Source organism: Python bivittatus, unplaced genomic scaffold (assembly GCF_059951505.1).
Source record: "Python bivittatus isolate LINGU-HERP-01145 unplaced genomic scaffold, Pbiv_v1 ctg000840_np1212, whole genome shotgun sequence".
In the NCBI taxonomy this organism is placed as follows: domain Eukaryota; kingdom Metazoa; phylum Chordata; class Lepidosauria; order Squamata; family Pythonidae; genus Python; species Python bivittatus.
The window spans coordinates 49,284,414-49,309,677 of NW_028277113.1; the positions used below are offsets into that span (position 1 = coordinate 49,284,414).

Below are 25,264 nucleotides of genomic sequence, written 5' to 3' on the forward strand. Positions count from 1 at the left end.
AGGTTGCAGCATAATTGCATTGCTTTCAATATGTACAAAACAGTAAACAGCCAAAAGGCAGGGGAGTGGTTAGGAGGCAAATAAAAGCCACAGGTGTGAAACTGAGTAGTGTTGTCTCTTTCCAGTTGGAAAGCACAATCACAGTCATTTAGATTTTCCACTTAGTGACCGCTCTGCTCAGTGGCAGAGTTGCTAATTAGGGTCGTTAAGCAAGGACTACCTGTGGAGTCTTCTGAAACAGAGCTCTCCTGCATACGTTTATTTTTTGTTTTATAAGAGGTTGCTCACTGTTCAAGATACTGAAGATTTAACTGACTAGACTTGTTCCTTTAAAAATATTCACTCAAACTTTATTCTTTGTCCAGGTGGGAAAAGAAAGAAACAAGTCTTCAGCAAATAAGTAATTATTATGATTTGGGCCTGTACAGCAATTCTTATTTATCAAGGCAATAATGCTTTGGTAACATGAAAATATACACTCAGCTTCACATTATGCAGAACACATTCTTTATGTCCTAACTAACCTGGGTCCAAGTTGATCAGGACATTCCTTGCGTTTTCTTGACTCTGCCCGGGCTGGGTCAGAGGAATTTTCACCAATTCCACTCATCTTAAACACATATCAGCAACTGAAAGACAGAGAAAAATCAGAAGAAAAACACATCATTTATAACTCTCAGTTTTCTTAGCACTTAATATTTCACTTTGAGTTTTATGCTCCCTCCTTTATACATAGGTACTTCAAAATAGCACTTTTTAAAGTTAAGGTTTCTTTCCATTGTAACAAAATGTGGACAAGTCTTGTACTGAAAATTTTTAAAAAATGGCTCAGTGACAAAAATTAGCATTTTATAGTATATCAAATGACTTGATAATCAGAATGTTTTTTAGCCCTGAAAAATCTTTTGAATTACCTCAACTAGAATATAACAACAACAAAAAAATAAACAGAAACAGCTACCTTATTTTCTAGTAATACAAAGCTGGACCTTGGGACCAAAGTCCAAGCTTAGCAATCCACCGGGTCACTGCCAATACCCACTTAGAAAATGGCACATTTTCTTTTCTATGTATGTATGTATGTATGTATGTATGTATGTATGTATGTATGTATATAAAATTCCTCTCTGACCCCTATGGGTGGTATGTGTTTTCCTCAATTTTGGGTCCTCTACCAAAGGCCTGGGAGTTTGAGGGTTTTGTGCAGTATCTTAGCTGTTCCTAGCACTGCATTCTTCTGGACAAAGAGCTCTGATGTTGTTCCTGGGTTCTGTTGGAGCTGCTCTCCAAGCTTAGGAGTCACAGCCCTGAGTGCTCCTACCAGTACTGGGACTACTTTGACCTTTACTTTCCACATGCTCTCTAGTTCTTCCTTCAGGCCCTGGTATCTCTCCAGCTTCTCATACTCCTTCTTCCTGATGTTGCTGTCACTTGGCACCGATACATCTATCACTACCGCTGTCTTTGGGTCCTTATCTACTACCACAATGTCTGGCTGATTGGCCAGTACCTGCCTGCCTGTCTGGATCTGGAAGTCCCACAGATCTTACCCGTTACTCTCCACAACATTCTGTGGAATCTCCCATCTGGACTTTGGAGGGTCTAGCCCATACATTGTGCAGATATTCCTGTACACAATGCCAGCTACCTGGTTGTGCTGTTCAGTATATGCTGTTCCTGCCTGCGTCTTACACCCTACCACTATGTGTTGGACTGTCTCTGAGGCTTCTTTGCACAATCTGCACCTTGGGTCCTGTCTACTGTGATAAGACCCCCGCTTCTATGGATCTGGTGCTTAGTGCCTGTTCCTGTGCTGCTGTGATCAGTGCCTCAGTGCTTCTTTTAGTCCAGCCCTTTCCAGCCACTGGTAGGATTTCCCAATGTCAGCCACCTCAGCTATCCGTCGATGATACATCCCATGCAGGGGTTTGTCTTGCCATGGCACTTCCTGCACTTGAACTTCCTCCCATGTCTGCTGCTGCCTCAGGCATTCTCTCAGCAGCTCATCTTTGGGTGGCATCTTACTGATGTACTCCTGGATTCTCTGGGTTTCATCCAGGATAGTGGCTTTGACAATCAGCAGACCCCACCCGCCCTCTTTCTGGCTGGTGTACAGTCTCTGGGTGTTGGACTTGGGGTGGAAACCTCCATACACTGTGAGCCTTTGGTGTTGTTCCCAATGCCCTTCTGAGTGGTGCTCATATATTGGCCCATATGGTTCTGTAGCTTGGTGGCTATGATGCCTGGCTTGCCATGTTGTGGGGAGGCAGGTTATTGGCCAGTAGTTGGATGGTACTGTTTCCTTGTGGGGGTCTTTCATGATCAGTACTGTCCTTCCTTGTGTTAGCCAGTCTGCATGGGAGCCTGCTGCTAGCAGCTGGTTCATTTGTGCTGCTAGGCGTTCATGCACTGCTGTTAGTTTCTTTAGCCAGTAGGTGTGGATCATGTCCAGGCCAGGTGCTGTCCAGCTCTTTATGTTCTTGACCTGCTGTTGAATGTCTGCTACTGTGATAGTGACTAGTTCCTGTTCTGGGAGATTGCTGTGGTCTTCTTTCAGGTCCTGCAGCCACTTTGCACTGGTGTTATGTGTCTTCTCTTTCTCTCATATGTTCCTCCAGTACTGTTCAGTTTCTATTGTTGGTGGCTCTGCTGTTACTGTGTTGTTGCACTGCAGTTGGGAGTATACCTTGGATGGTTCTTTGGAGAACAGGGCATTTATCTTCTTGGCCTCTGCTTCTCTAGTGTATCTCCTTAGCCTGGCAGCCAGTGTTGTGAGCCTTTGTTTAGCAGTCTCTAGGGCTTCAGATGGAGTAAGGCCCATGTATTTTTTCAGTAGCCAGGTCTTATCCTTAATCTTCATACCCTTCTGTAGTTCCACCAGCTGGCTAACTTCTCTCTGAGTTGCCTTGATCTTAGCTTCCAACGTCATTTTCCAGGGGAGGTATATACTGCTGTTCTTGATCATGTAGCCAAACATCTCCAGGATTACAGCAGCTGTAGCATGTACCAGTTCATTGGTTTGAGTTAGGGTAGTAGTAGGGATTGTCTGGAGGGCTCTACTGGCAACTTCTAGCATACTATCTGATGGTAATTCTCCACTGAGCCTTGGTAATCGGTCTTAAGGGTTGACCGTAACTAGCTTATCCATAATCTTATTCCTCATATCAGCTGCTGTGCTTTGTAATGGAGGAGGTGTTAGTGATGTTCCAACTTCAGGTGTTGGCTGCGCATTCAGTTGTTCTTCTGGTTCTTCTTCAGTCTGAGATGTAATGTGGAGTTGGTCTATCTCAAGTTTGTGAGAGCAGCTTCTTCTTCACTATGTTGAAACATTGGATAACTAGCTGTTTCTCAGTTAGTGTGGATGTAAGTCTTCTGCCATCCATATTTCCCTCATACGTTTCATATATCTCCTCTCATTAGGTCTACTGTTGTAGTAGCATTCCATCAATGCCAGGTTCTCTTGTCTCGTCCATATATGGCTTGTTCCAGTAGCCCACTTATCGTCAGATTGTCCTGGTTCCCCAACATCTGACGTGGACTTTGTTAATCCGAGTGACGTCCAAGCTGGCATGACTCTCTTAGTTTATGTCATTCTCATACTTGAGGTATGCAAATGAAGTGTTAAGGGGTCTTTGCTCAAGGACCCCGACCATTAAGGTAGGTACCAGCCGGGATTTGAACCCCAGTCTCCCGCATCAAGGGCAGTGCTCTAACCACTATGCTATCCAGCTGCTCCATATATACATACAGTCAGGTCCAGAAATATTGGGACATCGACACAATTCTAACATCTTTGGCTCTATACACCACCACAATGGATTTGGAATGAAACAAACACAATGTGCTTTAACTGCAGACTGTCAGCTTTAATTTGAGGGTATGTACATCCAACTCAGGTGAACGGTGTAGGAATTACAACAGTTTGCATATGTGCCTCCCACTTGTTAAGGGACCAAAAGTAATGGGACAAGTGGCTTCTCAGCTGTTCCATGGCCAGGTGTGTGATATTCCCTCAGTACCCCAATTACAATGTGCAGATAAAAGGCCCAGAGTTCAGTTCAAGTGTGCTATTTGCATTTGGAATCTGTTGCTGTCAACTCTCAAGATGAGATCCAAAGAGCTGTCACTATCAGTGAAGCAAGCCATCATTAGGCTGAAGAAACAAAACAAACCCATCAGAGAGATAGCAAGAACATTAGGCATGGCCAAAACAACTGTTTGGAACATTCTCAAAAAGAAGGAACGCACCGGTGAGCTCAGCAACACCAAAAGACCCGGGAAACAACGGAAAACAAATGTGGTGGATGACCGAAGAATCCTTTCCCTGGTGAAGAAAACACCCTTCACAGCAGTTGGCCAGATCAAGAACACTCTCCAGGAGGTAGGTGTATGTGTGTCAAAGTCAACAATCAAAAGAAGACTTCACCAGAGTGAATACAGAGGGTTCACCACAAGATGTAAACCATTGGTGAGCCTCAAAAACAGGAAGGCCAGATTAGAGTTTGCCAAACGACATCTAAAAAAGCCTTCACAGTTCTGGAACAACATCCTGTGGACAGATGAGACCAAGATCAACTTGTACCAGAATGATGGGAAGAGAAGAGTATGGAGAAGGAAAGGAACTGCTCATGATCCTAAGCATACCACCTCATCAGTGAAGCATGGTGGTGGTAGTGTCATGGCGTGGGCATGTATGGCTGCCAATGGAACTGGTTCTCTTGTATTTATTGATGATGTGACTGCTGACAAAAGCAGCAGGATGAATTCTGCAGTGTTTCGGGCAATATTATCTGCTCACATTCAGCCAAATGCTGCAGAACTCATTGGACGGCACTTCACAGTACAGATGGATAATGACCCAAAGCATACTGCAAAAGCAACCAAAGAGTTTTTGAAGGGACAGAAGTGGAATGTAATGCAATGGCCAAGTCAATCACCTGACCTGAATCCCATTGAGCATGCATTTCACTTGCTGAAGACAAAACTGAAGGGAAAATGCCCCAAGAACAAGCAGGAACTGAAGACAGTTGCAGTAGAGGCCTGGCAGAGCACCACCAGGGATGAAACCCAGTGTCTGGTGATGTCTATGCGTTCCAGGCTTCAGGCTGTGATTGACTGCAATGGATTTGCAACCAAGTATTAAAAAGGGAAAGTTTGATTTATGATTATTATTCTGTCCCATTACTTTTGGTCCCTTAACAAGTGGGAGGCACATATGCAAACTGTTGTAATTCCTACACCGTTCACCTGAGTTGGATGTACATACTCTCAAATTAAGGCTGACAGTCTGCAGTTAAAGCACATTGTGTTTGTTTCATTCCAAATCCATTGTGGTGGTGTACAGAGCCAAAGATGTTAGAATTGTGTCGATGTCCCAATATTTCTGGACCTGACTGTATATAGTCAGTAACAGTAATGTTACTGTATTTCTTCCTGAGTCTACAAAAATTAGCTAATCAGAGATAGATCCAATAAAAGGAAATTATGATACATATTCTGGTGAGCAATGTGTTTCAATAATATGTAATCTTTTAAATAATTACACAACAGAAATTCACACAGAGGCTTTCACTACAATGCATATTGAAGATTCACCAAAGCAGAGTTTAAAATATCTAAAGAGAAAGTTTACAGTACTGTATATTTAAATCACTTTTTGGACTTTCTGCATTTAAAAGCCCCTACATTTTTGGAAGGAGACATACCAGTTCTTCAATAAGCCTTTCAAGGCAGGATTTTTAATTTTCCTAAGTTGAAAAAATTATCTATATACAGTACCTTGTTGATCTAAGGGACCAGACAAATATATAACCTAAATAAAGTGAGCAACAAACCACATCCAAATATGGAGCCATATTTAATACTAACATGTACTTGTCTTAGAGTAGGAAAGAGGAGACAAAGATCCACATAGTCAAAGCTATGGTTTTTCCAGTAGTAATGTATGGCTGTGAGAGCTGGACCATAAAGAAGGCTGAGTGTCGACGAATTGATGTCTTTGAACTGTGGTGCTGGAGAAGACTCTTAAGAGTCCCCTGGACTGTTAGGAGGTCAAACCAGTCAGTCTTAAAGGAAATCAACCCTGACTGCTCATTGGAACGATTGATAATGAAGCTCAAGCTCAGATACTTTGGTCACCTAATGCGAAGAGAGGAGTCTTTGGAAAAGACCCTGATGCTGGGAAAGATTGCAGGCAAAAGGAGAAGAGGACGGCAGAGGATGAGATGGTTAGATAGCATCACTGAAGCAATGAGCATGAAACTGAGCAAACTGAGGGAGGCAGTGAAGGACAGGAAGGCCTGGCGCGATATGGTTCATGGGGTCATGAAGAGTCGGACATGACTTAATGACTGAACAACAACAACAACAACAACTTGTCTTAAACAAGATCTGTTAGACTATATATACTTTTGAGCAATTTTGGCTCTCAGTTTGTTCACTAAATGTGAAATCCACTTTCATGCTGTTTAGAATCAAAATGATTGAAGTGGCATAAAAGCGCTTGTAAGATACATACACACACATCACTTACTTTTAACACATCTGGCTTCCTAATACTGTTTTCTCTTCTTTTAATCGTCTGCTTTAATTCTTTAACTATATTCAAAAATGCAATAGCCTGCCTGGAGAGATGCTCAGCACCTGTTCATATTACCTAGAAACATAACAGACAGTTTCACCTTCACTTGTGTCTTACTTCTGAATATTCAAGGACAATTCAATTCTCTACCATGGAGAGAATGCATAGTTCTCCTGAGCCCTTCCACAAGTGTTTAATGAGATAGAAGGAAAAATTATTGAATAAATAGGAAGTAACTTTATCAACTGAACTGAGTTGAAGTTAAACTGAATTTTTTGCATGCTTACTTTTTAGAGTTTAGCCCCCAGCATGCAGTTCAAAAGCTAATTGTGGCCTGGTACTAAAAAAAGTTGCACAATTCTACTCTACACTATGCAGGCAAACTCCTCTGTTACAAATTATAACTGAAAATACTAGAATACCTACTTCATTTTATTTTTATAACAAATCTAATCTGAATGCAAATTCCTAATTCATACTTTTTCCAAGCAAGCAGGACATGAAAATCTACCACCTAGTTCACATATATACATGTTTGTGCATGTGTGTGGGCATACATGTATTTAAGTCAAATCAAAATAGGCATCAGAAGGATGGGACAGTTTTTTAAAATCAATTAATGAATTAATGAGTTTTAAACATGTGAAACCTGAATTTAAAAATAAGTTTTATTAGTTAGTGCCAACTAGCCTTCAAGTTAAATGCATTTCCTGATATTCTTTTTTGCAGTTCCCACAATTGCATTATTGAAATTTAACAATTGCCAAATGAAATTCTTTTCTAATAATTTGTCAGAGGGGGAGAAGGGGAAATAAGTGGTATGCCAAATCTGTAAAAGGGGGGGCTGCCAAAAAAACCCAAGCTCATTCTGTCCATTGACATCATAATCTCACTGTTCCACCCAGTGTAAGCCTCAGGTGCTGAAACAGTATTTTAAGAATTGCAGCTCCTAATCACTAACTAAATCATTGCGGTCAGCTCTGGATTTGCCTTTTTGGGGTATGGAAACAGAATAATTGCTTCCAGGAAAGAGTATTGCCTGATTCATGCATAATCCAGGAGAAAGATATGACAGAGGAAGATACAACGGGATATGACAGCAGGCTGTTCGCAGGGCATGGGGCCAATGGTTGAGAATTGTCCCAGCTTCCATCTCTCAATATTCACCTTTGATGCCAGCTCACCAGATCCCAGATCAATATTCAACAATTGAAAAACATTTCATTATAAAATTTTATTAAAAATTGGTCATCCTGTGTTATCATTTTCACAGTTCTAAATAATCTCTCCACAAATGTCTTACCTTTATATAGATCTACCAAGGGAAAATACCACTGATGTAATTGAGACTTACTGCCAGGAAAGTGGGAATCTGTACTGCGTATGCCACCATTTGCAACAGCTTTTGTTTAAGGTGTTTATGTTTCTAAGATTTCATGAACTTTTTAAGTAACACATCCCAATTATTCTCCATAGGATGCATCAGCTAAACTTGGTATTTGCTATTTACCCAGTAAAAGAAGTCAGCAGAGTATAATAGCTAAAATGGTTTAATATAAAATTTGATGGCCTCCAGAGTAGCACTAAAGTATACAGTATAAGACATTAAAACATATTTGAAAGATTTTAACAGACACATAAGAAAAATCATGGTACCGCCAAGTATCTTAGTAGTGTTGATGTTCCTTTCTGATACAAGAGTAAACCTTTAATTTTTTTTTTAAAAAAGTCTTTTCCTCCGACTGTTAAAATAGGAAATATAAGACCCTTTTTCACGAACGTTTAAAAAATGTTATCTGGGTAAGCTCTCAGGATGTAATTACAGTTATTGAGAACAATCTAGTTTCCACCAGATGTTGGGTGAAAGAAGAGAGCTTGTTTCCAATCTCTCCTTGTTATCAGTAACTAAACAAAAGTTTCTGCTTTCATTGTGACAGCATACACTTATCCACATCCTCTACACATCTAGCATGAGAAGAATGGCTTGAAGTTGAGCTTGTAATACAAGCAATGATAATCCTGTTGATAATCTGATAATCTCACTTAATACAGAAATTTAAAAGTAAAAACGAAAGAAAAGATAGGGCTGCCAAAAAATGTATGCAACAAAAAACCCCAGAATGAATTAATGATTCAAATTCCTCATTTTTTTAATCCAGATTTTAGAGAACTGTAATTAAACATACTCTCGTACTTTTAATTCACAATCTTAACTGATGAATGCTGCACCACAGATTTCCTTGTACCATTAGGAAAGATAAAGTGACAGCATATTTAATCCAAATGTAATGTATTCAGTTACTAGAAAAAGGTGGCACTTTATGAATAGACATCATCCAGGAAATACCACAGTATATAGGGAAAGTCTTGCTTTACATTCATAACTGTTAAAAAATAACAAATAGTGGGTTCAGTTGTATTATCTTAAAATATCTATTATATAGATTTTCCGTATTATACTTTTTATCCCCAAAATTGATAGCTGTCATGAAGCTAAGTATAACTGCTGATTAGATTAGATTAAATTAGCTTCTCATATTTTGAAAAAGCTTCCTGCCTTATCAGAGACACATATATATCCATAGGCCAGGGGACTTCATTTTGTTATAAACTGACACAAATACTACATCCAGACACCAAAGTAACTTATAAAAAGGAATGAACAAAAGAAACAATAACAACATGTGGAGATTTCATAAATTCAATAGCTTTGCCTTTTAAGTTTGAATCAACTGACTTAGACAGGAATGACTCCAGATTTTCAAAAGCTAAAAAGCTTGAGGTTATTTAAATGTTAATATAGCAGTAGTTGACAGTACTTATGTATCAGTGATATGACATTTATCATTATTTATCTTAACTTCAATAAATTATTCCCCAAGTATTTAGTGAAATAAATTAGAAGGCTTGCAATGTTAAGTGGTTATGAGAAACTAGACTGGTTATTACTCAAGGGATGGGGAAAACCAAGAACTCTGGGATTTTGTATCCTGCCTAGCTTTTCTCAAGATTGAAAAAGTCACTAGGTACCACCACTTAGTGTTACCTGGTATTACTGTGCTCTATTTAAAAGAACTGAAATTACAGGATTTTCTAAGTTTTTATATTCAAAGAAAACTGAAATATGTTAACATTTTTTTCAATATAATTCCTATAGCTGAAGTTCATGTACATTCTTTGCACTGATCCAGATCAATTCTGACTGCCCATTCTCATCCACATCAGCTTGTTTCAAGAGCTGAATCAGCATTTTTCTCATTCTGGACTGCATTATCTGAAGGTAGAGCAAAGCTGTATACCCTACCACCCCTAAAACTATTCTTGTATTGCTTTTGCCCTTTGTTTCACTGCACTGCTCAGATTCTGGACAGAAGCATCTACTACTGCAGCCCAACTATGCTAGAGAAGGACTACAAGCAACTATCAAGTAACTGATCTTCATGCTTCCAGTTAGTTCTACAATATCAATAAAAAGCTGCCACGATTAGTTTTCCTGTCTTATATTTTTAAAAAATCACCATCCATTCTCCCATCACCTGTGCTCAAAACAGCATTACTTTCTTCCTCTAACATAAACCTACAATCATAGTTAGAGCTATTGTAAAAAACATCGGATTACAAAATGCTGTCATATTATCCTTCCATTATCACAATTAATTATGCCTTTATTCCAGGGTATCCCTTCCCCATAACAACTGCCCCCCCTTTTTTTTTTGCAAAGAGCCAGACAAATACATATTATGAGTATTGAAAGTCTGAATAGGTGGAAATACTATCGGGGGGGGGGGGCTTGGGGGAGGGGTTGAATGGGGGCAAAAGGATTTTTGTTACTCTAGCTCATGGGTAGGACATGGTTTGAGTTTTACTTTTAACATCTATTTCTCAGCAGGAGGGAAAGCTCATTGGCTCACAATTTCCTCTGCCTGGTCTCAAAGTTCTGAGGCTGGCAGAAGATGTTCAAATATTGGCTTCAAAGACTGGTGAGGGATTGGGGATGGAAGCAGAGTTAAAACTCTGAAGTGCCCCTACTGTAGTTTCATTGTAATCCAAATCTGGAGTAATCTGTTTTGCAATTACCAGACAGCTTTGCTTCTAAATCATCCCCCTCTTCCAAGATTTTCAGATGGTCAAAGTTGCTGAATCAAATTAACATGTCTTAACACTAACAGTTTCTTTTGTAAATAAGCACAAAACATTATATTTTGCTTTCAAAATATTAAAGAATTAATTTATGTTCATTATTCCCCAATCTAGTGACAAAAATAGGTATAATTAGCAAGTTGATCTGTTGATTTTAAAGGCACACCTATTGAGGACGATCAATCACATGTCCTCCTATCTCCTATAGTTGGCCTGGTTAAAGAGTCAGATTGGAGAACTGTTTCTATAAAGAAATAGCCTTGAGAAATAGTTGTTTGGGAACACAATTTACGCAGTGTAAATTAAATGAGAAACAATGTATTCTACAAACACCATTCTGACCACAATTATGTTGTACTGAATACTTTAACAGACCATAACAGATTAGATGAGTCAGCTGTAAAATTCCTGCATAGTTCTGAGTTTCAACAAGCTTTTGTAAAAAATAAACTACAAAAATGAAATATCCTAGTAAGAAGTTATTTCCAAGACTATACTTGTGCACTTGTAAATCAGTTACAAACTCTCAAGGCAGAACTGGATAACCCAGAGAAGCCTCTCCCTTCTCCTTTCTTTCTAAAATATTAAATAAATAAATAAAAGTGAAACACCTAATTTTAACACATTCAACATTTCTTTACTGCAACGAACTAGATTAGGGTGGGGAAATTCTCAACTCATCATGTTTTCCTTTCCTGGTATAGAGAGAAGGAATACATGAAGCTGCTACATCAACACATTTATTTCCTATTTCTCTATATCATGTGAAGAAGTTTAACATCTCTTAAAAATCATAAAACAAAAGTAAAGGCAAAATGAACCATTCCATTATGATCAAATGAACATACAGGTTTTAGAAACTCAGGAACTTTCAACTATTAAAATGCTCCCTTCGTTTGCATTTGAGTTGTGCCATTCATACAAATCATAAATAATATATTTTAGTAGAAAATATAAGCATGTAAGATGCATTTTCTAATTTAATAATGTAATTCTGCCATCATAAAATGCCAGAGGTAGTACATTTCCTTTTATACCCCAGGATGACTGCTTGATATTTTACAAAGAATTTCCTAAAAACATTATTGTTATTGCTACATCTGTAACTATTCTAAAATTCCACACAACCATCACTATTCATAGAAAAAATTAAAGCTTTCTGTTAATAGCTTGTGTCTGTAATTACACACTAACTTGTAGTTCTGGATTAGATAGATAGATAGATAGATAGATAGATAGATAGATAGATAGACAGACAGACAGACAGACAGACAGACAGACAGACAGACAGATTCATATTCTCTTGATTACTTTAAAATGGTTATCGTGCCATATGAACCTTTCTAAGGAGTATCTACAGAAGTAGTAGCACTAGTGAAAAGATTTAAATCTTTCTAACTAAAATATAACTGAAAGATATGACATATTTTTAAGCAATGCTGTGCCTAAGTATGAGTTCATACTGAAATGATTCAATGGTCAATATAAAATATATTAAATAAATAAGCAACCCTACAGTTAAATGATGCTATATTTTTAATTGAGTCTGACTATCCTTACTGCATGCAAACATTTCAAGGCTGAGGCATGGGGTAATTACAACATATATTTCGGATAAGTGGGTATGGTTGCATTGGTTCTACAAGTGTACAAAATTTCCCTAAGCCTGATATAGACTTAAATTAGATGCTATCCCTACTTAAGCTATCTCAATGGGAGCTTATCAGGGATTTTGTTAATGTACTGTATATGGGACTGGAAATCTGGAAACTTCAGTTAATTCAGAATACACTTTATGCTGAGTGCTGGGTTTAGGAAATGTGAGCATACCTCACTGGAGCTTTATCATTTTCACTGTCTCTTAGTCTGCTTTGGATCAATTCAAAAACTTCAAAAGTCAGGACCTGGTATCAAATGATCACCTGACTCCATATGCACAAACAAGCATGCATGCATGCATGCATACATACATACATATATTAAGGCCTTCACCACTATAGTTTATAGCTGAAGTATGATGGACAAAGAATACATCTTTTCACTAGTACTACTTCTTCTGTGGATACTCCTCAGAAAGGCTCATATGGCACGATAGCCATTTTAAAGTAATCAAGAGAATATGAATCTGTCTGTCTGTCTGTCTGTCAGCTTGCTAAACCCCACAGTTCTCCTCAGCACCTTTCACATGTAAGTAAATAAGTAATGTTTATTATGGCCAAAAGACCTGAATATATCTTTCACGTGTGAATCAGTTAGTAGAAGCTTGACACTGGACTGAACATTCCGTTCAGTTGTTACTAATTTGTTTCAATTTACTATAGCTCCTATGGTTTTTTCATATTAACAACTTTAGAGCAATATATTAGAAAAATGAATAACCTTACACTCTCTTGCTGAACACCAACACTGCTAATTTTTTTAAAGCAAAGAGATGCCAATAGGAAGACAATATAATAAACACATTAGCTGTAAATGTGCAGGAGGAACTTTTTATCACAGAGCATGGTTAATTCATGATCAAGACTAATGATATTTAAAAGCATCTCTCTGCACTTCTGTTTTTATATTTAAAAAACCATTTCAAATATGGATAACTTCAGCTCTGGTACATCTATCTACCATTTTTCTGTTTTAAGCTACATATATATCCAAGAAAAAAAAATAGCTAGTCTGACATCAATAGCGCAAAATGGCTTCTAATTTCTGCGTTCATATACACTAAGGTTCCTAATATAGCTATTCACTGAGCTGTTTACATATTAAAGTACGTCAGCCACCTCTAATAAGCCCCTCTAATAAGCCCCAAAATAGCAAGAGAAGGTTTTAACACTAAAACAGAAAAGAAAATTGCTTTCCTTAAGCAATGTGCAAGAATCTGATTCTGATTAAATCATTCAGCAACTGATATTAAGATGCTTCTTGACTGAATCATAACAATTACAGCAACAAGCTTAAATGCTATTAAAACAGGAGAAAATGAAGGTAGTAGGGGTATGGAGGGTAACAAATCACCCATTTAATTAAGATCCTCATTATTCAAAACTATAATATAGCTACAGCCAAATTATAGAACATCTTCTGCTAAAAAGCAAAGGACACTACAAAGATTATTGTGTACTGTTTCATACTGTATTATTTATTTACTAATATTTATATCCCTCCCAGCTCTAAAGACTATGAGTAGCTAACGTGCAAGAAATAAAACCCACAAAATAACAATACCAACATTAACAGTAATATAAAACCAAATCTCTCTCTCTCTCTCTTAAAATGTTCTCTTAAAGAGGCAGATACCTGTAGTTCTCCAAAAAGGTAGGGGTGTGGGAGTAATCTACATATTATACATCTGTATACTGCATATCAAGGACTCTGATTTAACAGAATTGAAAAATAAAGACTTTACATGTTTGAAACTTGATGTGCTACTTTTCTTTGCACAATTTATCATGAAAATGAAACTAGATACAATATGCTGTTAAAATATAATTACAAATATATTTTTAATGAAGATTTTAAATAGCATTCAACTATTCAAGTAATATTGTAGTACATAATATAGATAATACAAAGAAGCCAACATCTTCTTTGAATTTAAAACTCCCTTCTCCCCATATTCCACTTGACTACATATGTATCAAAATATAAAGCCAAAGGAAAAATAAATTATATACTGGAAAGACTAAATCAGAATACTGTATACAATACTGTTATATAAAGCAGCAGATTACCATCTTGCTAAAAGGACTCTTTAGAAAGACAATAATAATGCAAAATTTATCATGTATTTGTACATTTGCACATGCAAGCTGGCATGCATGTTCCAAAGGTAAGACTGGCCATTTGGCTTCAAAGAGTTGCATACCTGCAACACAGTCAATTCTCTACAATTTACATGTCACGCTTCTGTTTGTGGTAATTTATAACTATCACATTTCATTAAAAAAAATCTTCTTAGATACAACATTTTGAATTTTACAAACATAGTACATTCATTCTGGCCTGCTAATTACAAGCTGAATATATTTGACAAAGTAAGTGATAACACTATACTGTTTAAACTGTGCACAGATTTCTACTAACTTGGCTGAACTACAACTGTGGATTGCTGTTTTTAACATCCTAGCATCCTGCTATTTTTAATACATCACATAAAGAAGTTCCATTTTCAACAGGTTGCCCTATGTTGCCTAAGCTAACACAGGATTTTTCTCTTAGGTGAAATATTAATTGGGTAATACAATAAATAGTAACCCAGATCCTCTATGATGCATAAATTTCTATGTGATGGAAATCTTTTGGTAACACCCTATCAACTACTAAATTGTCACAGAAGGAGCACTGCTTACAAAATAGAGTTTAAACTGCAAACCTTTCACAATAATTAATATTTCTTGCTACAAAGATTTAGAGTTAACAATCAATGTGTATCAGATATTCCAAATATAAACTGCAATGTATAACATTAATTAAGAGGCATCAACTTCCACAAGTAAGACCACAGTAAGCTCTATAAACCAACAACACAGGGCTGATGGTGCACCTGTATCTGCCTAGCTCCTGCTCTCCTTGATGACTGTTCATACACTTTGCTGCTGAGAGAAAGCTTCTGTTAGGGGAGATCTCTGCAAGCACCAACACAATCTCAGGAACAGATAATAGCAGCGGGGTGGAAGAGTAGAGGAAGATCATAGACAGGCTCCCCTTTCCTCCCAGTAAAGATCACTGGGTATGCAGGGAATGATGATGTATGATGTATGTAGAAACACATTAATGTATACAAGTGGGAAGCTTGTGTTTCTAGGGACACTGTCTGTAGGCAAGTATCTGTACATTTGCACATGCAAGCTGGCATGCATGTTCCAAAGGTAAGACTGGCCATTTGGCTTCAAAGAGTTGCATACTTGCAACACAGTCAATTCTCTACAATTTACATCTCATGCTTCTGTTTGAATTCAGGTAACATTTAAGAGTCACAAAAGGTGGTATCACCTAGCTGACCTTGGCTGATCTCTAAAAGGCTAAGCAGGGTCAGTCCTGGTTAGTAGTTAGGTAGGAAATCCCAGGGTGTGGTCTAGTCTGAGAAGTTAAAAAAACTCCTGACAGAAGGCAATAGGAAATCACTTCTGTATTCTTGTCAAGAAAACATCTACATATTCCAACAGTCAATGGGAAACAAGCTTGGCTGGAAAGAGAATTTAGCATATAAGAGGTGAAAAATCTAATAATCTTGAAAAATTATGTACATTCTAAGGTTTTCATATCTTAGAAACAAATTTTAACCTGGACAAAAATGTTACACTTCTTGGCTGCACCAATGAATGCATTTTGAGCACAATGTTATCTTTTCAAATAAAGTGAGATAAACACTCATCACTTTAATGGTTTTTTAAAATGTGACCTTTTAATTTTAAATTCTATAAGAAACTATTTTTTTAAAAAGGGACAGAGCTGTATTTTAATTGCAAACAGTATCATTTTTTGTGCAGTCTTACTTATCAATTTAATAAAGCCCTAACACTTCAATACAGGTAGTCCTCGCTTATCAACTGCAATTGGGACTGGGAACTCTGTTGCTAAGCGGGGCACTTGTAAAGTGAAATGTCACGTGACCACCCCAACTTAGTGAGTTCCGGCTGAGGTCGTTAAGCAAATCACCTGCAGTCGTTAAGCACGAATCACATAATTGCAACTTGTGGCTTCCTGCCAACTTCCCATTGACTTTGTCAGAAGCCAGTTGTGAAGGTCGCAAATGGCAATCATGTGACGGTGGGGTGCTGTGACTTGTAAATGTGCGCCGGTTGCCAAGTGCCTGAATCACAATCACGTGACCATGGAGACACTGCGACGGCTGCAACTTCAAGGGCCAGTCGTAAATCTCCTTTTTCAGCGCTGTTATAACTTTGAATAGTCACTGAAAAAGTGCTTGGTAAGCAAGGACTACCTGTAATGCACCACAACTGACAGCCAAAGTGCACGAAAGGTTCACTATTACAAGTTGAAGGCCAGAAATAAATATGTAGAAAGATAGTCAAGCAAACAGAAACTGAGGAAAATATAAAAAGTAAAGTTAAAATTCCATAGTTTCATCAGCCAGTTACACCTGAAGAAATGTATTTCTAGGCAATAATGAGTTGGAGTAGAGTGTGCAAACTGAGCATATAACATTCTCCTTCATTTATAGTTCTCACTAATAAGAGAGGCTGAAAATCTATTCCCCATTCAGCTTTCCATGGAACTAATGAGGGAGTTTGGGGGCTACAAATGGACAACCACTGATTAGAATCAAGATTTGACAGATAATGGATTAATCTATCAAATCTCCTTGAAAAGAGGGAAATTATTCTAGTTCCCTTTAATCCCTTAAATAAGCTAAGGAAAGCATGCATAGCATAGCTTTAAGAATTCTTTTCAACCTCTTAATAACAGCCCTGCTCTGGAAGTAGGGTGGAACAGTCAGATATATTGCAAGCTGTTGCTCAAATGCCTCTCCCATGTGGATGCACTGGGTGAATTTTTCTGGATTCATTTTCTCCACAATCTCAGCCTGATGTGGCCCATTTTCAAACTCAATATTTCTTTTACTGGTTTCTCTTTCCAGTTCAAATTTGGTCCCTTTCTGTTCAGAAATATATTATGCTGATAGAAAGAATCTGACTTTTATGTAATTTATTTCCAAGATTCCATTAGGTTGGAAAGAATAACTAGGTAGAGAAAACACCAGAACATGGTTTCTGGAGTTCTTTACAACTCTTAAAACAGCTCCACTCTAGGGCATGTGACTGGCAGAAAGGGTGGCTTAAAATGGAGGAGTTGCCAATATTTCAAGCTACTGTCCAATTACCTTTCCTACAGGAATGTATTTAGATATTTTTTTGAGGAAGTTTTTTCTTGGCAGCCTGGCTAGATCTGGCCCATTTTTGAACTCTATCTTTCTTTGTCAGCTTCTCCTCCCGTATCAAATGCGGTCCCACTCTATTCAGTTTTCAGAAAGTTGGACAAATTCTGCTGATGGACAAATTTTGACTCCTTTTATATAATTTCTTTCATACATTCTGTTGTGCTGGAAAGAATAAAAAATTGCCTGTGAATAAGAATTCCAGATTCCCCTAAAGAACATGTTCAAACCTTATACTGTAGCTAAGATTGATAAAATATAACTAAATGTAACAAAAGTTCTATGCTCTGATGTTCCTGTTATATTTACCATACTAGAATTTAAGAATTCTCAAAGAATGCATGGTGTAAAATTGGGTTTTGAGGCAATTTTATTTTTGGTATATAAGCAGAAGTCATTTTAAAACAAAGTAAAAATTTCAGACACTGGAATATTTGAAGCTGGAAACAGTTAAAATGAGCAGGTGGGGAAGGTGAAGCTCCCCCATCTTCCTCCTTCTGCTGCCAATCTAATATTCAGCTAACAAATACATTCTTGCAGGGTTTGGTGCAGGCAGAGAACAGTTACATGTCACTCATATATTTCATTTGAAGATCATGACCATTTCAAAGAAATTGCACAGTGTACTAATTAAACGAGCATGAAGTCATTGAAAAAGGGGAGGGGGGAAGAAAATGTGATCTCCTGCCACAATCAGGATACGCTGTAAACATTGGCATACTGGAGCTGATTGTTAAATCTTCTGAAATTTTGTGAAGCAGTTGAGAGCAGAGCTGAGCCACTACACCTAGCACGCCAATCAGCTATTCTGTGGCCAGCAGTGCAGCAGCAGCAATGGAGCCAGCACAGCTGGTTCTTAAAACATTTAGCAGCACACCACTGGTTGTAAATCAATACCCAATCACCGCACATAAGTATAGCTATACTATAAGGGAGGCCATAATTCACATCAGAGTCCATTGGAGTTGGGTGGCCAATAAATTTAATCATCATCATCTTAGGATGGGGCTATATCTCTCTAGCTTTATGTCATGCACATTAAGAACATACGTAGACCAATTTTGGTAATAAGAAACTGCAGAAAATAGTACTTTGCATTATGGAAAACACATTTACTTGAAGTTCAAACTTTGACAGGGAACATTTCTTCACTATGTAAAAGTGTTGTTTTGCTTCACTAGTTCCTTTTTGTTTAATATCACTATAATTTGGCTTCATCAGGACTGTACCCATGAACATGCCAACAATGTCCAGAGAAGTATCAAAGTATACCAAAAAATGGATGTTGTCCATAGCATTCTTTAGCAACACACTGCCTTCCATTTGCAACCAACAGAAGTTTCATCAAATGCACATAGGTATGAGGTACCAATCCTCATCTGTACAACATGTAACAGAATCAAGTGGAGATGAAATATTTGCTACAACTAATTGCTGAAATCACCACCCTGTATCTATGTTCTATTTCTGATAAGCATCTGATTTTGATATTGTAGAATGCAATTTGTGAAATATCTTTGTTCTTTCAGAAATTTCATGATCTAGCATCATACCACACCCACTGATACCACTAGCTAATCAACCATTCCGTTTTTTCCATCATGATCAAAGCCATGCAGGATGGCAAGGACACTGAATTCTGAATGCATGTGTCAGGTATTCTCAAAAGAGAGTTACTATGAAGATGGCACAAAACAGCTGCACCATGGCCACTCAAAAAAATGAAACAAAAAACCCTATGTCCCAAAGATAAACTTGTGAGATTTTTTCAAGAAATAAAAAAAAAATGACACAAATGGTCTGCACTCCAAAAACACAAAGCTACACTTTCATTCCAGTTTTCTGTTCGAACATCCATTTCACAGAAGACAATGTGATAAGGTTAAGACATAAATAATAACCAGGAAACTGAGCACAGATCAAAGACAGAATCTGAGTCACAAATGCCAATAATGTATTTGACCTTTGACCAAAAATATTCCTTTGCCAAAACTTTTTTTTTTTTAATGGTTGGTTGGGTATATTTCAGAAAAAAACAATATGCTGAAACCATTCACCATTTTTATTTTCTCATAGTACCCTTGGAAGTCATGTGTAGCAAAGATGTATTCTTAGAAATATCAATGTATTTGGAGGCTGGCAATTTGCTTTGTGACAATCAACATTTCAGTTATAAATAACAATATAATCACACTTTTAAAGAATTATAATGGACCAATAAACTAGTGAATGTCAAGACGAAGCCAAATACAGGAGCAAGAATCATGCCAACACTGCGTCACTGCTTGTTGCTGACTTCTCCCTTGACGTAGACCTAAGTTATCCATGCCTTAACTACAACCAACTCAACTACTGGAGAGCACTTTCTATGGGGTTGCCCTTTTAAAATTTTCAGAAACTACAAATGGTATAAAATGTTCAGGCCACATTGCAGACTGGTGCACAGTATAAGGATCATATGATGCCTGTACTGAATGATCTGCACTAGCTATCAATTTAATTTGTTGATGTTGACCTTTAAAATCTAAACAGCTTAGGGAACCATTATCTGTGATACTGCCTGTCCTGCTAGATGCCTAGCCAGTTCCTTAGATCAGTAGGAGAGACCATTCAGAAGATGCTGGGAATACTTGGGAAAGACATTTCTTCTGTGTAGCTCAAAGGCTATGGAATGTATTCCCTAAGGTAGTGATTTAGCTTCCTTCCCCTCCCCCAGTTTTATGAAAGATTATCTTTTTCATCAAGCTTTTATTTGCTAATTATTATTTTAATAACTGATTTTTCATTTTGATTGTATAAATTGTACTTTGCATTTGTTATTGCTGTAAGCTGCCCTGAGTATTGGAATAAACAAAAAAGTGGGCTATACATGAAATCCATCCATGAAATCCATGCCCATCCACACCAAGCAACCAAGTGGTTTACCTAGACCAATTCCCCTTTTCTTCAGACAGGTTCCTGTATTTCTGCATTCTCCATGACAGATAATTATGCCCCAGGAGCAGAAAGGCACATGGTGCAGACCCACAGGGCATTCTAGACACTGTGGAGTCCTTCATATTCTCTGGGCTTGGCTGTTTTCTTGCAGACATTTCATTACCCGTCTAGACACTGCTAGAATGCTACACATTCTAGACACTGCTGAAGATGGAGGTACCTGTTCCACATCTGACTTGATGAAAGTTCTATTTTTCTCTATAGAAATCTCATCCATTCTAACATTGCTTAATAAAAGCTGCTAACATTTGAATTCATTGTTTTGAATATTTCAATGTGTTGATTTGTAATCAAAATAACTTAGAATAGGCAACTGGACCAGTTTTTCCTCCCCCCATACTACTTCATCTTGAAAATCTGGACAACTTCATAACCCCCAATCTTTGGTCATTTTTTTGGGGTGGATAGACATGTAGCATCAATTTTCTGGAAGGGTCCAATGTATCTCATAAGCTGCTAGGAAGATGTGGCTACTGCAGCAGTTTCAAGTGGGGCAAGACATGGTGATATGTAGGATTATAACACTTATGAACCTACCTATTCCACAACAAAGAAGGAGCCTCCATGACTGAGGAGCAGCTGTAATTAAGAGAATTGAGAATTGGATCAGGATTACTTTTTATTGTGTATACAGTAGTGTGGGCAATGGATAAATAGTTGCGGAGAGGCTACAATGTGGTGACAGTGGGTGGGTGGGTGGACCAGAAGACTAAACCTTCTAGGTAGCTAATCTGCACCATGATTTGTTGGGGCTGCCCATACAAATTTTAGTGCTGTTATTAGATATGCTCCACAGTGACCTTTCCCTCTTGGACGTCTTCTCCTCTCCACCAGGCAGTGGGATTATAGAAGTATTATATATACTTGGTTTATAAGCTGTTCCAATCATAACATACATACCTGATATCTGTAAACCAGGTTAAAAATATAAAATCAAAATCAAAACTTATCAACATAAATATCAAAAGCATCAGTTAATTTACCAAAAACCAGAATACAATACAAGAGGAAAACAATATTACAACAACCCAACCCCCCAGTCCTGTTACAATAACCAGATTCTAAGAGTTTCTAAAAGCTAATAGGGTAGGAGTCATTCAGATTTCACAGGAATGCTGTGCGACAATGCAGAATGCTCACTTCCATGACCCCTGCAAGTGATAATCCCTGAGCAAGGGGACAGGAATAGAGCCCACTGTACCAGATTGTATTGGATGGGCAAGTCCTGAGCTATGAAAGGTTGATTTACAGTAAGAGTGAAGCAATCATATTCCTACTATAAAAGTCAAATGGTGCAAATTTGGTCCTAAAGTTGCACATACCAATTCTCTACTCAAACATATATTATCCAGTAATGAAATAGTATTTCATTAGCAATTTATAATAGTATTTTAATAGGAAAATATGGAAAAAGGGCAAGACTTTTGTCTACCAAAAATGAAACTGTTTATAGATCTCAGAGTGTGCATGATTTAGAATCCTACGACTGAATGTCAAAGGGCAGTTCCCAAAGAACTTAGAAAAATTTTGTTGAGCATTTTAGTGAAGATTCTAAACAAAAATTTGCAAATAAGTCCACAACAGTTAACAGCTCAGTTTTTTCCTGTATTTTTTAAGTGGACTACCTTTCAGATTTATTTGTTTTTATATTTTGGACCTAATGAGGAGATGATAGAGGAAAAACCTATTTGATCAAATGTCTATGTCAGGTCACTTACATGCCATTTTTTAACTGGAAATCAAGTGAGTCGTTATTTACAAGATTATTTAGCTTAAAGTGGACCCACTGTGCTCCATATTAATGGAGAAAGTTAAAAAGTTGAGTCTGTTGCAGATCTAACATAGAGACTGAATGGCACTGTATCCACAGTGATGTGAGAATAAAAATATGAATTTTACTACTACAGAATGATGAATAATCAAAAATAAGAATCACCTTCATTGTGTTACAGAAACACTATATAAAAAAGAAGATTATCACAATTATCTCAAGTGAAGTGACTGAAGACTGAATTTAGAGAAAAGTGTAAGGAAAGATCCAGCATTTATTTTCTATGGACCAGAACTCTTTCTGATCTAAAAGTGCATTACTATTGGTGGAATTTATTAATTTTGATATAGTCCCCATTTTTCCCAAAGCATGCTCCCAAGAATTGGGAGATTCTCTGGAACTAGTGAGAGGGGGGATGGAATACTACAGAAGTGACATAAGTGAAAATTGCTCTTCCATGTACTTTTTATGGCAGGATAAATGTTATGAGCAGCATCCCTTTTCAAAGTTATTATCACTGGCAGACTCAAATGCTGGATACAATCCACCAAAGAGAAGGGACTGCAAACTTGTTAGGATATTCTCATGGGAAGAAAAGCAAATCGCTTATCTCCAAACAATTGTTTGCCTAACAAAACTGTCACATTTGGATAAGAATATGGGACAGAAGGCTAAAGGTAGTGGCGGGACATACATCAGTATTTCTAAGTAGCCCACTGAATTGTAATGTTTGCATTTTTTAGAAGTTAGGAGTGGAGTAATTCCCCACTTGGCCACACTCTGATCACATAGTAATTAACACAGGATTAAACAGTGGGCACAAAACATAACTATTACATACAACAGGAGACCTGTGCATAATATATATTCAACCAGCTCTCCTGTGCTTCCCCATGATCCAGACTAAAAGATACTTAAGCCTTCTAATATAAGAGTGGCCAGGGAAAGCATGCAGGGAGGGCAATGGTGTAGTACTTCAGATTCAAAGGCAAAGGTGTGCTTCGTATCACATGAGGGAGTGCACGTAGCATTTGCTTGCAACTCCTTAGACCAAATGTGTCTTTTCCTGGGATTGTAACTGCAGAGAACAGCTTCACAATCCCAGGAAAAGATGCAGCTGCTTTAAGGAGTTACAGACAGGTGCTACACATCTACACTCTGAAGTACAGTTTTGTTTTCAAATAGAAAGTCTAAACAGTCAAATAGCCATTTATAAAAGAAGAAAGAGGCCTTAGTTTTATGCTTATACAAAACTGTAGATACAAGGATCTTACCTACAAAAATATGCTCCCAAAATTGGGAGTTACCCCAGAACTATGGGGGATGTGATGCTGCAAGTAAAAAGCAAAATTAAAAAAAAAAATGAAAAATGAAAATCACTTAAGGATTTAGTACATTTTGTTCAAATAACACAGAAAAGTCTGTCCATTTTTTAGCTGTAAATTTTTCAAAAATATAATGCATAATATATCCCAGCAGTACTTGTATAGCAGTATGTAAAGCTAAGAAAATATTCTTTTATGTTCTCACAAAGGAAATCATTAATGTTATATAAATTTTCCAAATACCAATGTGGAACCACTTTCATCCAAAAATAAAGTACATTAAGTGTTCTTGGGAACATGATGGAATTTTCATATTATTACTATTATTACATGTTTATCCCGTGTATATATTCATATTCAACTCAAAGTGGTGAACATACCTAATACTCCTACTTTCTATTTTCCCCACAACAACAACCCTGCGAGGTGAGTTGGGCTGAGAGAGTGTGACTGTCCACAGTCACCCAGCCGACTCATGCCTATGGGAGCCTAGTACTAAGTCTCCTGGTTCCTAGGCCAGCACTTTAACCACTACCCAATGCCCTAAGTCTGACCTGTGCAGCTAAAATAATTTTAGGGCAAGTGAAAACATCACACATTGATATAGTGTACTATAATTAATCATTATTCCTTGCTATTAAGATTTACAAGAGGACCTTCTTTATATACCCATTGCCCACTGGTGTCTTACCACAAGTAAAACCATTTCCCATTTGTTTTGTTTGAAATATCTGAACTAGCACCACAATATCTGAGCTAGCACCACAATATCCCAAGATGACCTAAAAAGCACCTATTTGTATTATAGTCATGTCTATGTTTCTACTCTTAACTTTAAAAAATGCAGAAGTTAGTTTAGTTGCAGTCAAAAAAGTAAATCATGTTGGAGTTCAATATTAAAGATGTCTACTATTCATTTAGAAGAAATTAAAAAGCATTCAGCACTATATAGCTATTAGCTATTAGTAACTTGACAACGCCCACCTTGTAATACTTGCAGGGGGAAAAAAGGTTAACAGCATAATACTATGCATATCTACTGAAAAACAAGTTCCATGAGTTCATGGAGGCTTAATACCCATATTAAGAGCATATAGGATAGCTGATCAAGAATAGCATTTCACATTTAAGGAGATATTGGATTTGCAGAGAAATATTATTTATCAATATCTATCAAGCTATTTTTCTCTTCAAGGTTAAAAGAAAGGTAAAAATTGCCAGTAAGGTTAAATGCATCAGAATATTCAGCATCACAGAGATACACAGACTGAAGTTTAAATGCCATTGTCCATATAGGAGCAAAAGACTAAAGCAGTAAGGATTAGCAAATGAAGTTATTAAATGTAATTATATTTACTACTACAATATATGACCTATTTTAAGCCCTGGGCCAGTAAATACAAAGAAAATAAAGTATATATCTTCCTTTTCTCTCAAAAGTCAAAACAATACAAGGTACTGCATTGTAATTATACAGCGATGTAACCATACATATTCTTCAGCCTTTCTTCCTCCTGAAAAATAGGGCTTATATATAAAAAGCTTACATTATTTTA

At 37.3% G+C, this 25,264-nt stretch overlaps 1 protein-coding gene across 8 annotated transcripts in view; it reads right to left on the reverse strand.

Moving 5' to 3' along the window:
- The window catches only part of NCOA2 (nuclear receptor coactivator 2), a 140,998-nt gene that overhangs the window by 62,935 nt on the left and 52,799 nt on the right, over positions 1-25,264 (reverse strand). For all 8 annotated transcript variants that reach the window (XM_015887868.3, XM_015887867.3, XM_007427034.4 and 5 more), the window contains one exon: positions 525-629. In XM_015887868.3, coding sequence (XP_015743354.1) covers positions 525-610 — 86 coding nt within the window. In that variant the 5' untranslated portion in view covers positions 611-629. The remainder of the gene's footprint in view (positions 1-524; positions 630-25,264) is intronic.